The 16,298-nt window shown below is 38.1% G+C and overlaps 1 protein-coding gene across 2 annotated transcripts; it reads left to right on the forward strand.

The window, feature by feature from the left end:
* The first annotated feature begins 7,607 nt into the window (after positions 1-7,607).
* Fabp12 (fatty acid binding protein 12) lies at positions 7,608-14,348 on the forward strand. Of its 2 annotated transcripts, XM_048358898.1 has the most exons (4): positions 7,608-7,693; positions 9,647-9,819; positions 11,837-11,938; positions 13,401-14,348. In XM_048358898.1, the coding sequence occupies exons 1-4, from the start codon at positions 7,621-7,623 to the stop codon at positions 13,449-13,451; spliced, it is 399 nt and encodes a 132-aa protein (XP_048214855.1). In that variant the 5' UTR covers positions 7,608-7,620; the 3' UTR covers positions 13,452-14,348. The 2 variants fall into 2 exon arrangements, with proteins under 2 accessions (XP_048214855.1, XP_048214854.1); XM_048358897.1 differs by lacking the exon at positions 13,401-14,348 and having other exon boundaries at positions 11,837-12,173.
* The last annotated feature ends 1,950 nt before the right edge of the window (positions 14,349-16,298 follow it).

Genomic DNA, 16,298 nt, shown 5'->3' on the forward strand with positions numbered 1-16,298 from the left:
ACATATTTTATTTTTTTTTCCTGCAAAAGTTCTCCTCCTCCTTTTCTTTCTCTTCTTTCTTCTGTTCCTTTTCCTTGTCTTCTTGTTTCTCCTGCTCTTTAACTTTGGGGATCTTAAGCCTTTATGCATGCTGACAAGTGCTATATAGCTGAGCTAAACTCTCCAAAACGTATTTTTCATGCTCTATTTTCTGCCTTTCTCATTATTAGGTAGGTGTTGCATAATAATCTCTGATCTCAACTCTCATATCCTACCAGCCTCCCAAAACCTTATTGGATATACTACCTGTCTTGCATATCAAAATTTATCCTTACATTAATTAGAACAACTAGAGATGAATTAAAATTATTGAAAAGTGGGAAGAAAAAAGTATACCCCTAAATCTATCATTTAAAAATTGTCATTAATAATTTGGGTGCCTTATTCCCCATTGTATCATGTACTTTCTATAATTATGGTCAGATGATATAATATTTTGTATGCTGACAAATAATTAAATGAGAGCTGGGGATGTAATCCAGGGGTAGTATGTTTATGCAGCAATGTGGAAGTCCCTGGGTTCTATCAATTTTCAGAACCCCCTCCCCTCACATAAATAGATGAATGAATGAGCAAATCTCATTGATTTCCAAAATGACTAAACCTTTGCTCTTATGCCTTCAAAAACCAACTCCTCATCTGTTCTGAAATATATTTCAAAAGAGCAGAGTGGCAGGGTATCAGTCACCAGTAATCCCAGAATTCAGGGGCCTGAGGCTGAAGTATCTTAAGCTACCAGAGGCCAACCTGGGCTATATAGTGAGTCTGAAGCCAGCTTCGGTAATATAATAAGACTCCATCTCAAAAACAAAATAAAATAAAATATCCCAAACAAAAAGAGTACTTGCTGATCATCTTTACATTGAGTTTCCTTCCCGTCTGTGGCACCATCATCAACATAGCATTAGATGATGTATTTTCTTCTGACAGCTACTCTGAGTTGCCCAAACCTGCTGAAGAATTATCATGTAAATGTTCCTGGAATGTCATCACTCATTTCAGATTTCACAGTTGATGTTAATTTGAGGGGAAGAAATGACTCATGAATTGCCTAGCCTGAAGCTAATTAGCTCCATAAAACACATGAAGCAGAAGATTGAAATGCTCTGCCTTCTATGAAGATAGGTTTCACTACTGGCTATTTCACCACAATTTTTAGGCTACAACGTGGCTAAATAAAGATTGATTGTTTTAAAGAAGAGATAACATCAAAATACGCTGTTGATAAAGCAGAAAACTCTGTTCACTATCAGACACATGTGGGCTACTTTGTAGCAGCCAGGCGGACAGTGCCCTCAGGAACCTTTGCTTTCTTCTGCCAGTCTTTCCAGTCTTCCTAGGTTTTGCAACTTTTTTTAGTCATTGATGCTATGGAAGACATGAATCTCCTGTCTTTCCTACTCAAATTATGGGAAAATCCAATCTCAGCCCACCTGCAATAAGATTAGAGGTTTTCAAAAGCAGAGATTAAAAGAAAGGTGATGGTTAGATAAAGTTATACTGGTGATCTATGGATTCTTGGCCCACATGCCTGGCTCCAGTCACTTGAGCATGTTCAGCTTGTCCAAGGAGTTGCATATTGGTTATCCCTCATTGCCTACCCCATGTATGGCCCCATTCAGATCTCTTTCATGACTCAGAGAGGCATGGAATCTCATAAACTTCTCCCCATGACTCCTTATCAAGTTGGTTTTAACTTTTAGCTCATTAGAAAGATGTTTCAGTTGCTTTCAGGTCTTCAGGAAGTTGATACCCCTGGTCTCTGAAAAATCCCTGTGTCATGGTACAATTCAGATGATATTTCGGATAACTGTTAACATAATACCTGTCAAGTTGCCTACAAAATAAGCAAGATGAGCCAGGTTTACTTGTAGCAGACCTGGCCAGAACACATTTCCAAGCCATAAGTTGTCTTGACTTTCAGTAATACACCTTATTACTTGCCCCAAGAGGAGAAGATCAATACAAAAGGCTCGGGGGAGGGTGTATGTCCATTTTTCACATTCCAGTTAAATAATATAGCTCCCAGTCAGCAAACCATCATTATAGAATTAGTAGGTTCTTGTTTCTGGGACTTCTAGGACACAAAAGTAATAAAGGACTGGCTACAGAGAAGTTGTTTGCTGTGGTAGCTGAAGTCATATTACAGGCCTCAAGCAGTCGCTTAACTGTGGGCATTGCTCAGATCCTGTTGAGCTTTCGGTTTTTGTTTGTTTAAAGACCGAGGCCTCTGAAAGGGTTGCAAGGTGAATGGGACAGCAAGTTCTCTCCATGTTGTACTATCTCTGGTTACATCCAGGTGTGGGAGAATATGGCAAGAAAAGCACAACTCTTAAGGTCATGCTAAGAATAATGGAAAATCCCAATAGTGATTTGCTGGGGAGATGCAAGGAACAATGTGACTTGAGACTTCCAAGAACCAGCACTTGAAAGCTGACAGTTTATGTCTTTGGCAGGTAGCAGGGCCCCAAGTATGGAGTTAGGGATCAAAGGCAAGGTTCAAGTCTTTCAAGGGAGAAAACGTGTTGGGAATCCAGGGTCAAGCATCTGAGGTGCTGCTATTCCAAGGACAAAGGCAAAGGAGTGGTACAGAAATTTAATGGTTAAAATGAGTTTGCACATGAATGCAAATACATGGCATCTCAAAAGTAGACAGATGTTCAATAATCAAGATGGGTACAATTGAGCTGATGTGAGCATCAGGATTTCTTTGTTACTCATGACCTTGACCCTATGGAAAACAGCAGGACTTGTGAAATTGTATTAGATCTGTAAGTAACTCACCTGAGAATCTTTTGAAAAAAGTACATTCTTATTCTATGGATCTAGGGTTCATCTCAGGACGATGCGATGCATTGTTTTTTAGCTTTGTCTCAATTATATGATCACAATAGCAATAGTTATCTAAGTGTTTTTAGGAACAACATCAGAGGTAGATTGAATGAGTTGAAATCACTCACCGTTCATCATGACTTATACACATATCTGATGGTGACCCTTTCATGTCAGAGGGCCTAAACCACCCTTGGAGCATGTTGACACTGATATTTTTTAACATATGTCTTATAAAGAATAATTCTGATTATGTCTAAGTGACCATTTTGTAACACCGTCTTGCTTCCATATGATACCATCTAGGAATCTTGGGTTCTTTCTTTTGTTCACCAAATAAAAAATTATGAAGCAGGAAAAGTTGATTTAAAAATGAGCATAAAGAGGCTGGGAATATGGCCTAGTGGCAAGAGTGCTTGCCTCATATACATGAAGCCCTGGGTTTGATTCCTTAGCACCACACATATAGAAAAAGCCAGAAGTGGCACTGTGGCTCAAGTGGCAGAGTGCTAGCCTTGAGCAAAAGAAGCCAGGGACAGTGCTCAGGCCCTGAGTCCAAGGCTCAGGACTGGCAAAAAAAAAAAAAAAAAAAAAAGAAGAGCATAAAGGCCCAAGGAAGATGAGGGTGTCCTCTTGTTTACTGGTTAATTGCTAAAAGCCCCCACACTAAACTGGAGGTCTGCCTGATGCCATATGAGATCCTGTCTACCAACTCTCCAGACAAGGAGGAGGAAGAAGAGAGTACTAACATCTAGGTTCAAGAGAGGAAGTAGGTCACTAAATGGAGTGATAAAGGATGAAAAAATGCAGCTGTGGTACTCACTGGACACTAGGTGGAAAATGAACTCTACATACAATTTGTGGGTGGGGAGGGGAGGGAAAAACTGGGAGAGAGTAAGGGAAGGGGTGACATTGTCCAAACAGAAATATACTCTTTACCTGACTTATGTAACTGTAACCCTTCTGTACATTACCATTATAATAACAATAAAACAGTTTTAAAAAGAAAGAGAGAGAAAGAGGTACCTAGAAATTAGGGGCCTATTGTAGTGCTCATAGGATTCCCTTTTATATCCCTTTTGGGCAAGTCTCAAGTGTTCTGACTTCTGGTTGGATTGCTGAGGGGAGGGAGCCTTCCCCTCTATGATCTATGTGCTGCAGTCTCATCAGGGGCATTGTCTCTGCTACACTGCACACTCTCTCTGCCTTTTTTTTGGGGAGGGGGGGTTGTTCTCATTTTGCCTTAAATACTTTCCTCCAACCTGTGAGTTCTTCCAGTTTTCTTTGTCATTCATGATCTTGACATTTTGAAGAGGATATTGTAGAACTTTTCTTTGTGTTGTTTTCATGTGGTTGATAGTACATCATGATTCAAGTATGGTTGTTGGTGTTTAGGAAGAAGACCACAGAGGTGAAATACTTCTCATTGGCCATAGCAGAGAGACATGCTATCAGCAGGAATTAACTGTGTTGTCAAACTTCAACACTGGGCGAAGATGATGTCTGCCAGGTTTCTTGAGTTATTGCCTTTCCTTTTCTGTATTCTGTTCTTCACAAATGAGTCTAAGCTTTGGTGAAGGCTATAAAACTTTTGAGCGTCAGCATCAGTTGGAGAACTTGTTGTAACACGGAAACTCTTGTCCCAGAGCTCCTGATACACCCAGCACATGGAGCCCAAGGATTTGCCTTTCTTTCAAACTCTCAAGTGACTCTGATATTGAACACAAAGGCCACATTTTGAGAACCACTGGCCCCCAGTATTTGTTCTTAACTGTTATGCCTCAGACTTGAGGAGAGATTTTTTTTGTGTGGAGAAATTCAGGAGAAATTTTAGGAAAACATAGTCCTAGGACCAAGTGTCCAGCAATTCTTACCAAGAAGACAAGATTTAAAGTTCCCCTACAATATATCTGATGACAGTGTCATTTGGTACAAGGCCTGGGGGCAGTGCTGAGGAGCAGGTGGGGTTCCTGCAGTTCCAGCTGTAGGAAGCCCCAGCAGAAGATCGTGGGAACGCAGCAGGTCTGAATCACAGACTACAAGGCCCTACGGCACTGACCTCTCTGTCTTTACTCATCTCTCCCTGATGTCTCTCCATTATTTTGATTTGTCTGAGCCACAGGATTTCTTAGAAGCAGACAGCACAGGCAAGCCAGCACTCATTTCCGATACTAGCCTGCAGTGAGTGCGCTTTCTGCTGAGATTTAGAAATTGACATTAACACATTTGTTCTATTGTCTAAATCTTAAGTCATTCAATATATGCTAAAAAGAAATTGTATGATTACTAAAGAAATTGGAGAAGAGAGGGAGAAGGTGGAATTTTAAAAATCTAGAAAAACAATTTCTCTAAAAATGTCGAGAAATAAAAATCTAGAAAAATTGAAAGAAATGTTTTCCTTATATGAACTTCAGAAAGACTTTAGTGTAATTACATAGGCTTTCAGATTTTGTTCTACCCTCATAATTACTACTGTAATAAAAGTTATCTTTGGAGAAATGATAGTCAGTTTTTGTTTTGCTTTCTTTTGTGTTTTGCCAGTCCTAGAGCTTGAATTCAGGGCTTGGGTACTTACTGTCCTAGAGCTGAAAGCTACTGCTCTATCACTTGAGCCACAGCTCCACTTCTGGCTTTTCTGGCGATTAGCTGGAGATAAGTGTCTCACAGACTTTCTTGCCTCCTCTGACTTCTAACTGTCATCCTCAGGTCTCAGCCTCCTGAGTAGATAGGATTACCACGTGAGCCACTGGCACTGAGCAGTTCTTGTTTTTGTAGTTGATCAAAAAATGTCTAGTGAAAAAAGACAATTAACCAGTATTTTACAGGATGAAATAAATGCTTTAATTTAAATATAAAGACTTAAGATTTTAATTTCTTCCTGTTTTATATCTAGCCTGCCACAACAAATTGTCACCAAGTTGGTGGCTTAAAACAATGGAAAGGGAGTAGCTCAGTGGTGGGATGTGTGTTTACCACTCATGAGACCCTGGGTTCCATCTTAGCCCCGGGGCAGGGCTGAAGCTCAGAAACAATTTTCCAGGCCAAAGGCATAAAATTAAGTAGCCTCCAGGAGGCTGTAGAAGAGAATTTATTTCATGCTTCCCTCCTAGTTGATGGTGGCACCTGGCTTGGTATTCCTTGGTATAAGGCAGCCCTTCAATTTCTGTCAATTTTATTGTAAACTTTTCTTCTGTTTCAAAGTTTTCTTTCCTTTCTCTGAAAACTGCAAATAATAGGCTTAAGATGTGCCTAAATCCAGTAGGATCTCTTGCTGAGTTCCTTAATTACACTTGTAAAGACCCTTCTCTTTCTAAAGGAAGTTACATTTACACGTACTAAGGATTAGGATTTGAAGACATCTTTTGTGTGTAGGAGGCAGAAATCAACCTGCTACAATTCTCAATACCACTAAAACATGTTGAACAAGTATGTGAAGAATATTTACATAATGTAGTGCTGTATAATTGCTTGGTTGAATGTCTGTGTGCCAGTTCTGGTCACTTAGTTCTACCTTTTAGTTTGCTATTGGCCTTCAGCTGCTCCTTTGAGGAGTAGGGTAAAAGAAGGATCTGCAGAAAATGGTTGCATACCACAAACAGCCTTGACACTTGAGCCCTATGATTGGCCAATCCGGTGATCTGTAGGAAAATTTTATATATATATATATATATATATATATATATATATATATATATATATATATATATATATATATATATATATATATATATATATGAATGCTTGGTGTGTTACTGAGCCCAGAGAGAGTTCTTGACTGGGACACCATGAATTCCAAACTATTCATTATGACCTGGGTTCTATGAGACCCACAAAGCTCTGAGTTCAGGCAAGCCTAACAACACTCTGTCATAAGACTGCATTTGAGATTGAGCCTGACCAAGACTAGAAGGGATAAGGTCATCACATGGGCAAGTAGCCAGATTGCTAGGTCACCACAGTCACACCAGAACTTTCCTCAGATCATGCCTAGCATAATAAGGGACACTCTGGAACTAAATAAAGAATAAAAAAGCTTCAACGGGTTTGTTTGTCAGCCAGTCAATTGAGGACAGAGGGCAATTTGAACATGGATAGTGGGGAGTCTATGATTGATAAGGAAACAATCTTGATGGAAAATGCTAAGAGTAGCTGTCCTTATTACCCATGTTGGGGGTGGGAGGAGTCAGAAAGTGGCTCAAGCCACAGGACTCACTAATCTCAGGATGGATTGATATGGCAGCTAGAAAACCATCAGTAACAAAAATCTGTGTGTATGTGTGTGTAACTATTTCCTCTCTTTTACTTATTATTAAATTACTTGTTCTAACCCTAAAGTTAACTCTTTCCTTCAAATGCCATGTACACAGTATATTTCAAATTGTTAGGAAAAATAATAATAAAAGAGCCAACAAGCAGCTGTTTTTTTTTAAATGAAATACTTGTGATGAATACACAACAGACCTGAACTTTGCTAATCTAGATGCTAGTAAAGAAAAATCACAAGGACAAGTTCTCCTTTTGTATGTCAGTGTTTTTTCATCTCACTGTTCTTTTTGCCCACAACTGCATTAGAAGTTTCACTTCTATTTCATGAAATACCAACACAGACATCCATATGATTTTTTTTTTCTTTTTTGTTTTTAAAGTGGTGAGGTGGAACCTGGAACCTGGTACATCCTGGGAGAAATTCTACCCTGAACTGTACTGCTCACCTGAAACTATTTTTCTCTGGGATCAAGTTATTTCAGAATGGTGGACCAGCTCCAAGGAACATGGAAATCTATTTCTTGTGAAAATTATGAAAATTACATGAAGGAGCTGGGTAAGTTATATTTATTTACATATTATATCTACTTACATATCAGTATGAGAGTTTTAAAGGCACATATTTTGTTCTATATAAAATGCAATTAATCTTGGATCTCTTAATTTTTCACATTGAAAGGATAAATATCAAGTCAACAAGAAGCACTCAGTTCTGGACAAAGCTAACTAGACTGGAAATGACATGATCCCTCATACAGTTTATCAGGGATTTATATAAACACTAGTCACTAGACAGAAAGTACTTTAAATAATTTAAAAATCACGGTTATTTAAAAAATGATTATAAACATTTATTTGCTTTAATCATTAGGGGACTTAAAAAATAGATCTTATTTCCCAGATTCTGCTGGCTACTAGTGTTCCTTGGCCTCTGGCTACAACAATGCAATCTTTGCCTCTATTATCTCTTTGCCTTCTCTTCTAGAGTCTAACATTCCCCTTCCTCTCATTTATATACAAACTTCTGATTATATTTAGGGTTCTTTCTGATAACTCAGGATAACCTTCTCATTTCAAGTCCTTAAAAGAGCCTCTCTGATGTGCAAGGTAGTAGTCACAGGTTCTAGGGATTAGAATGTAAATATCTTGGGGAAGCATTATCTAATTATTAAATGCAATGATTAAGCTTTTCAACATGAATTCCATAAATCACATTTCCCCACTGTAACCTTTCTTTGATATCTACCTTACGTATTGTTGTATATAGAATTCTGTATCTTTTTTTTTTCCTTGTTGCAGTACTGGGGATTGAACCTAGGGGCTTTCACATGCTAGATAAGTACTCCACCATTTGAACCATGCACTCCAGCCCTTTTGTTTTCATTTTCCTTTAGAGACAGGATGGGGCTCCTATTGCCTGCACTAGCCTTGAACTCTCATCCTCTTGCCTTCACCTGCTGAGTAACTGGGATCACAAGCATGCACCACTGTACCCAGAGAAATTCTATTTCTACTAAAATGTTCCTACATGCATTACACTAGCTGTATGTATAAGTCGGTTCACTGAAGATATAATCATTTCTAACAATAAAATAAAAACAAGTTAGTTGATCATCAAGGAATGACAGAGAAAATAAAATTTCTTTTATGTATTCTCTGGAATATCATATAGCTATAAAATAACATTTATGTGTAGTTCCATTAAAGATCTCTAAGACAGCTGTCCATTGGTGGTTCAAACCTGTAATTCTAGCTACTCAGGAGGCTGAGATCTGAGGATCATGGTTTGGCAAGAAAGCCTGAGACATTTAGCTCCAATTAACCAGCTTAAAAGCTAAGAGTGGAGCTGTGGCTTAAGAGGTATAGTACTATCTTTAAGCCAAAAGAAGTTTAAGGGACAGTGTCCAGGCCCTGAGTTTAAACCTTAGTATCCCCATACCCTAAATCTCTAAGACATAGAGATAAGAGGAAAAAGACTGAAGAATAAGCTGCGCATCAGTGGTTCATGCCTGTAATCTTAGGTACTCAGGAGGCTGAGATTTGAGGATCATCATTCAAAGCCTGCCCAGGCAGAAGAGTCCATGAAACTCTTATCACTAATAAACTACTCAGAAAAAGCTGCAAGTGGCGCTGTAGCTCAAGTGGTAGAATGCTAGCTTTGAGTGCAAAGAGATTCAGGAACAGCACACAGGCCCCAAGTTCAAGAGCCAGAAATCGCAGGAACAAAAGAATACTGAACAGTAACATATATAATACAGTAATTGTGTTGTTGGTTTTTCTTTAAAAAATCTGTATATAGTAGAGATTTACAATATTATGATGTCCATAATGTCACTGAGTTATACATTTAAAATGGTTAATATCGTATATGTGGTTAATGGTATTCTATCACAGAAAAAAAAAACACAAAACAGAGGGAAAGAAACCTCAGAAAGCTTCTTTATACAAATTACGTGAGTTCTTAGAGTCAATGAGACTGAACTTTTTTCCTATTTTATCTGATTTTTAGGAATAAGAAAAGCCAGCAGGAAACTAGGTTGCCTGGCAAAACCCATTGTGACTATCAGTGCTGATGGAGATGTAATCACCATAAAGACTAGAAGCATCTTTAAAAACTCTGAAATCTCTTTTAGACTGGGGGAAGAATTTGAAGAAACTGCACCTGTTGGCAATAAAACAAAGGTGATTTTCAAAACAGCCTTTCAGATACCTTTTTTACAGATGTTAATATAAAATCCCTCTTTGGGGATTGGTGGAGCACATCTGCAATCCCAGCACTCTGAAGGCTGAGGCAAGAGGATCATGAGTTTGAGGCCAGGCCTTGGTGACATTGCAGTTCTAGGAGAGCCTGGGCTGCATAGTAAGACTCTGTCTCAATAACAAAAGCAAAAACAAATCATTCTAAGTAAGCAATCGTAGCAAACATGTCAAGGTCTTTATTAGATAATCTTTCAGTTAAACCATAAGCTTGAAGATAGGGAACTTCAGTAGACATTAAGAGCTTTTAGGATCCTTGTGGAAAAATGCCTGGTGGTCAGGGATGGAGTTGGAGATTGAGTCTGAGGTGGGCACCTGACAATATAAATGCTTGCGGGACCAAATTTTGAGGATCATGTCTGTCATTACAATTTAGTGCTCTCAGAAACAAAACTCTCCCTTTTCAAGTTTTCCACATAGAGAAATACGGTGAATGAAACTTGTGTTAGTGGGTATAGGCAAGGTTGTGACCCTGCCACAGATGAGTCAGAGACCCTTAATGGCCTTATACAGTGGGGAATTGTTTGTAATTCAGAATACATAAGCCATGATGGGGTGAAGTGGAGATGAGGAAATTTGTGGGAGGTGGAGGATGGGCAGGGAGGATTTCTGCCCCTCTTAATATTTCTGGGATTCTGGCTAAAGGAAGTTCAAGTGCTTTGTTACTGCAACATATGAAACTTGGGGTCTTCCTTGATCAACAAGACAGAGACACTTTGGGCTTCTTTTAGTCTCAACTTGGAAGCGACACACAGGCTCCAATTGCCACATGACTTTTATTCATAATATATATTCTATTTAGACCTTATTGTTTATTGTCTGGTTCTTCACACCCATGATGTAAGCACTGCAGACAGGAATCACTGACCTGTTTCCAAGAACCCATAATGATGGATAAAGAACTACTTGTTACTTGAATGAATGGGAACTCAGCAGAGGATTGCTCTATATACTATAAAATGTATATTTATAATTAATGTCAAAAGAATTTTTTACCCAAATGTTTAATAAAGGTATCTGTACTATCTTAAACCAAAATAAATTACAAGAATTAAAAAATGAAAAATATTTTTGAGTAATCAAGAGCAAAGGAAACTTTTCTCCATTAACTTGGTCTTCATATGCAAGTTTTAATTTAGTACATACGAATTTAAGTTGGAACTTAATTGTGATACACACACATATACTATATAGACAAGCTATTATCTTTTTGTATAAAGATAGTATTTTGTATAAAGACAACAGTTTGCCTATACAGTAAAAGGTAAGAAAATTTCACTTGCTCTTCAAGTTATTCATTGTTTTGTTTTGTTTTTGCCAGTCCTAGGGATTGAACTCAGGGGGTGGGCACCGTCCCTGAACTTCTTTTGCTCAAGGCTAGCACTCTACCACTTGAGCCACTGTATCATTTCCAGCTTTTTCAGTTTATGTGGTACTAAGGAATGGAACCCAGGGCTTCATGCCTGATAGGCAAGCACTCTACAACTAAGCCACATTAACAGCCCCATTAAGTTATTTTTGTACTTTTGTGTGTGTGTATGTGTGTGTGTGTGTGTGTGTGTGTGTGTGTATCGATACTGGGGCTTGACTTAGGGACTCACACACTTGTCTTTTTTTCTGCTTAAGTCTGGTCCTTTTTCACTCGAGTTACACCTCTACTTCTAGCATTTTGCTGGTTAATTGGAGATTAAGTGTGATCCCAGATCTCAGCCTCCTGAGTAGCTAGGATTACAGGCATGAGTCACCAGGACCCAGCCTTTGTTTTTACCCTGATAACTTTTTCTCCCTAGAAAAAACAATCAACAAGACTATTGAAAAAGCCATAAAATATGGAATTTATCCTAAAACTAACTGAGCCAACACAACATGGGAAAAGAAATTAATATCTGATAAAATGTTAGTGTGCAAACATGTATTTGACTTGATTCTACCTGTATTTCAGAGTACAGTAACCTTAGACAATGACACTTTGGTTCAAGTTCAGGACTGGGGTGACAAGGAAATGACTATACGGAGAAAGCTGGTGGATGGGCAGATGGTGGTGGTAAGTGAACGGTTTCTCATAATTTTCTTCTTTACTGCACATTTCAACCATAGGTTCTAAACCAATGAAAATTAATGTTCCTTTTTCTTTCACTTTGTAAGAACCAAGAGAAAACATTGACAGATGAATGTGTAACTGTAATCTTATAAAATGCGTTTGGTTTGATGAACTGAGAAAAAAAAAACAGCTAAATAAACTAGAAATGTGTGGACTCTGATTTTTCCATTCACACATGAACCAAAGTAAACATGAATCCATGCAACAAAAAACTGGCAAAAATGTTTGCCAGTCCTCTGCCCTATTCCAGGATTAACTTCTCATTCTTTTTCCAATCAATACCAAAGCATGAACAAAAATTGTAGACTATGGATAGGAAACTGAAATGCTCTCTCTGACTCCTGGATGACTTAATATGTGTAAAAAGCAGGACGTGGCCCACCATGTCTGCAGATTTCCAAGTATGATCTCCCCAGTTCTCACAACATGCCTTTGTGGTAATATTCATTAGCTCTCTTACCAGATAAGGAACCTGAGATTCACATGATGATGTACCTAAGGATACAAAACTAGAAATCTGCAGTGACGTTGGGATTAAAACTCATTGGCTTAGTTCCAAAATTCAGTCTTTCTCAAGCCCCTTTTGTTCCCTCTCAAGATGGCCTCCCAGGTCGTCTTTCCATTTCTACATAGTCGAGGGAAGCAGGTCAATGATTCTCCTCCTCCCAAATCCCACCAGCACCAAAATGAACTAAAAAGGTAGCTTCTGACATAATATAAAATAGTCCAAAGGAAGGACCATCTGTGTGGAGAAACAAATATCTTTAGTTAATATGGGATTTTAATATGTACAATGAAGAATGCATTTTGTTCTTCATAACCTTAAAAGGCAAGGATAAGCATAATTGACTGTAGTGCTTCTAATAACTTAGTCAATGAACAATTAATAAAAAGCTCAAAGAATAAGTTGCTCTTTAGAAAGAAGCTGAGACTCTGAATCCAAGGGCATAGATTTCCTTTTATTTAGTACTCACATGCCTTCGACAAATCACTTATCCTCTCAAGATTCAGGCTCTTTCAAGATGTTGTCTATCTACCGAAGGTTTCCTAAGAAAATTAAATATCTTTGTGTACAAATGTATCAGTGTTCTGAAAACTATAAAATGATGCATATTTTAAAAAGTACAGTATGTAATAAGAGAGCAAAAATATTCTTTAATGTAGGCATTAAATATTTTTCAATGAAAACTTCTGATTTCAAACTGCATGTCTTGTTCTTTCCATTTACAGATAAATATGTGATATGCATCATCTATTATATATATATGCAAAGCATATCTACCTATAGAGTCTATATGGATCTCTTTAGAAGATTTTCAAGAAATGCTATTATTTAATTTATATGTTTCTAGGTGTCAGTTTTATCAATAAAACTGAGCTACTTCATCCTTCTTTTGTCTTTCAGGAAAGCTCAGTGAATAGTGTCATCTGCACACGAGTATATGAGAGAATATAAGCAAACCAATCTCAACGTCTTATACTCTAAACTGCTAGGGATGATGAAAATAAAATAAGAATGATAAAATAAAATGTGATCTCTAGTCATAGGAGAGAACCTTTTGTACACAAATGCCCATAATTTTGGCTGCCTTATTAATTATACATACATGATGACAGCTATGGAATCCAGGATAATATACCTTAGTCCACACAGAGCCAAGATTATATATTCAGATATGCACTTCATATTGATATTTTTTCTCAGTAGGCATGTTATATCCATGCTTTCAATTCAATATGAACTTCTCCATACTGAGAAAATAACATTAACTTTTTTCTATTAAGTAGTTACACAAAGAGATTTCAATTTCATAAATCAGGTTATGATTACAGTGCATTTTCATCAATGCCACCCCTTCCATCATTAAAGTATTAACTTTTAATGAACTACTTGGGGGGCATAATGTTCCTCACAAGTTACATCAGAGTTGTGTATGAAAGAAATATGTGTAAAACTGAGATACTAACACACCAAGCTTTTATTACAGAGAAGGCCCTAGCCACTACCACCATAATAAAAGCCACCACAATGGTGAATATCCAGTTTTCTTTACAGAATAATCTGTTCTATTTGCAGAATATTCTGTTTGATTTATCTCATGCAGTAGCATGCCTGGAAGGGATTTTAGAAGTAGTGTGGATTAAGCACCTCATTTTATAAACTGGGAAGCAGGCCCAGTTAACTATAGATCACTGAACTATAGATGTCAAGGTCACCCCATCATGCAAATGGTTTCTGAAACCATCTGAGGAGCTAAAAGCTTCATGTCTGTTCCAGGGTTGTAACCAGCCACCCATAATAGAGGGAACAGAAGTTGGAAGGTAGATAAAACCAGGCTCATGGTGTCCACCCAAGAGTACTTCTAACAGCTGAGTAAACTTCCCTTAGTCTTACAGAGCATGGCAGGATGCTTGGAGTAGTTCTTTAAGACATAGTGTTTGTTTATTTGAATTATGACCTGGTTGGTCATGGCTTGTTTGCCCCAAATAGTTTGCAGGGGCACTTTCTATTTTAGTAAAAGCAAGCAAAATTCTCAAACTGCTAATTACCTGGGTTCATGTTCTGCACCTCCTCAACCAGAAATTTTGATCAGATGTATCAGTCAATGAAATAATATATTGATTCCAGTCCCAAGCAAAGTTCAAACATGACTGTTTAGCTGACAGAAAGTGGCTTAAATAACTACTTTAAGGAAAAGGAATTATTCCTTACTTCAGGACATAAGTTCTTTGCACAAAACTTGCAAGTTATTTTTTCTTGCTAGTGGTTTCCATTTTTTCCAATCAACATTTATGTCAAACAAAGTGCATGTAGAGCCCTAGTGGGTAAAAGAAATCATTCCAGAACTCCTTTTTTTTTTAAATCTCATCTGCCTTTCTCATCTCCATAAAATGCTCCAGAGAATAGATCTAAAATGGTCTTTATAAACAATAGAATTTACCTGTAAGTGTGCAGTTCACTGATATGCTTAGCATATTTGTATTATATAGTTACTCAAGCAAAATCCTAATGCAATTTTTTGTGCCAGTATCAAGACTTGAACTCAGGGCCTCATGCTCTCAGTATTCTTGTTCACAGCTGGCATTCTACTACTTGAAGCACACCTCCAATCCAACACTTGGTTGGTTTCTTGGAGATATAATCTCCCAGACTTCACTTTCCAAGCTGACTATACTCAGATCGCAGACTCCTATGTAACATGAGCCATTGGTTCCTGCATGGTACCATCATCTAACTTTCAATTTTATTTATTTATTCATTCATTTATATGTTTGTCTTTTGTGCCAGTACTGGGGAGCTTGAACTCAGTGCTATCCCTTAGCTTTTTGCTCAAGGATGGCATTCTACCACTTGAGCCACACCTCCACTTCTGGATTTTTGCTGTTTATTGGAAAAGAGGTTCTCTGGACTCTTTGAATCTTGATCCTCAGATTTCAGTTTCTAGAGTAGCTAGGATTACAGGCATGAGTTACTGGCACCTGAGTAAAGGACCTATTTTTAGATACTGGAGAACAAAAAATACATGAGAAATATTTGAAATGACCCCCAAACTTAGTCTGAGCTTTCAGCCTAGTGATACAGTCCTGCTGGCAGTGTAAAGAGTAGATGATGAAGGAAAGCCGGTGGCCTCACTGACTGTGGAGAAAGATTGAAAGGTAGGTGGATTCTTTCTATTTTTATTTTTTTCATTTTTGTTGTCAGAACTGTGGCTTGAACTTAGGTCCTGGGAACTGTCACTGAGTTTTTTTCCCCTTCTTTTTCTCAAGGTTATTGCTGTACTAGTTGACCCACAAATCCATTCCTGGCTTTTGGTGGAAAATTGGAGACAGAGTGTCATAGACTTTCCTAACCAGGATGGCTTTGAAACTTGATCCTTAAATCTCAGCCTCCTGAGTAGTTAGCATCACAGACTTAGCCACCAGTTCCTGGTGGAAGGTGGATTTTAAGACAGTTGGAAGCTATAGGACAAAGTTCTGAAAAGGAGAGACATCTATAGTAAATGAAAATCTGTGGAGAGCATTCCAAAACCCTTAGCTGTGCACTAACAGAGTGAATCTTCAGTGAGGTCAGGGAAAGAATGGCCAAAGGACTGCACAGCACTTCCCTCACCTCAAACAGAGCAGGGAGTTGAGGTGCAGCAGAGTGAACTAAGTATTCAACTAGGGCATTCAAAAAAGAGTGGGTCTAGGCCATGCTAGACTCACCTTAAAAATGCTTAAAAACAAGTCTTGGAAGAAGTATGATGATGAAAGTAACTTCATTTCTGTAAGAATGAAGACCAACACTCTTTAAACAAAGGAG

This window comes from Perognathus longimembris, chromosome 12 (assembly GCF_023159225.1).
Source record: "Perognathus longimembris pacificus isolate PPM17 chromosome 12, ASM2315922v1, whole genome shotgun sequence".
In the NCBI taxonomy this organism is placed as follows: domain Eukaryota; kingdom Metazoa; phylum Chordata; class Mammalia; order Rodentia; family Heteromyidae; genus Perognathus; species Perognathus longimembris.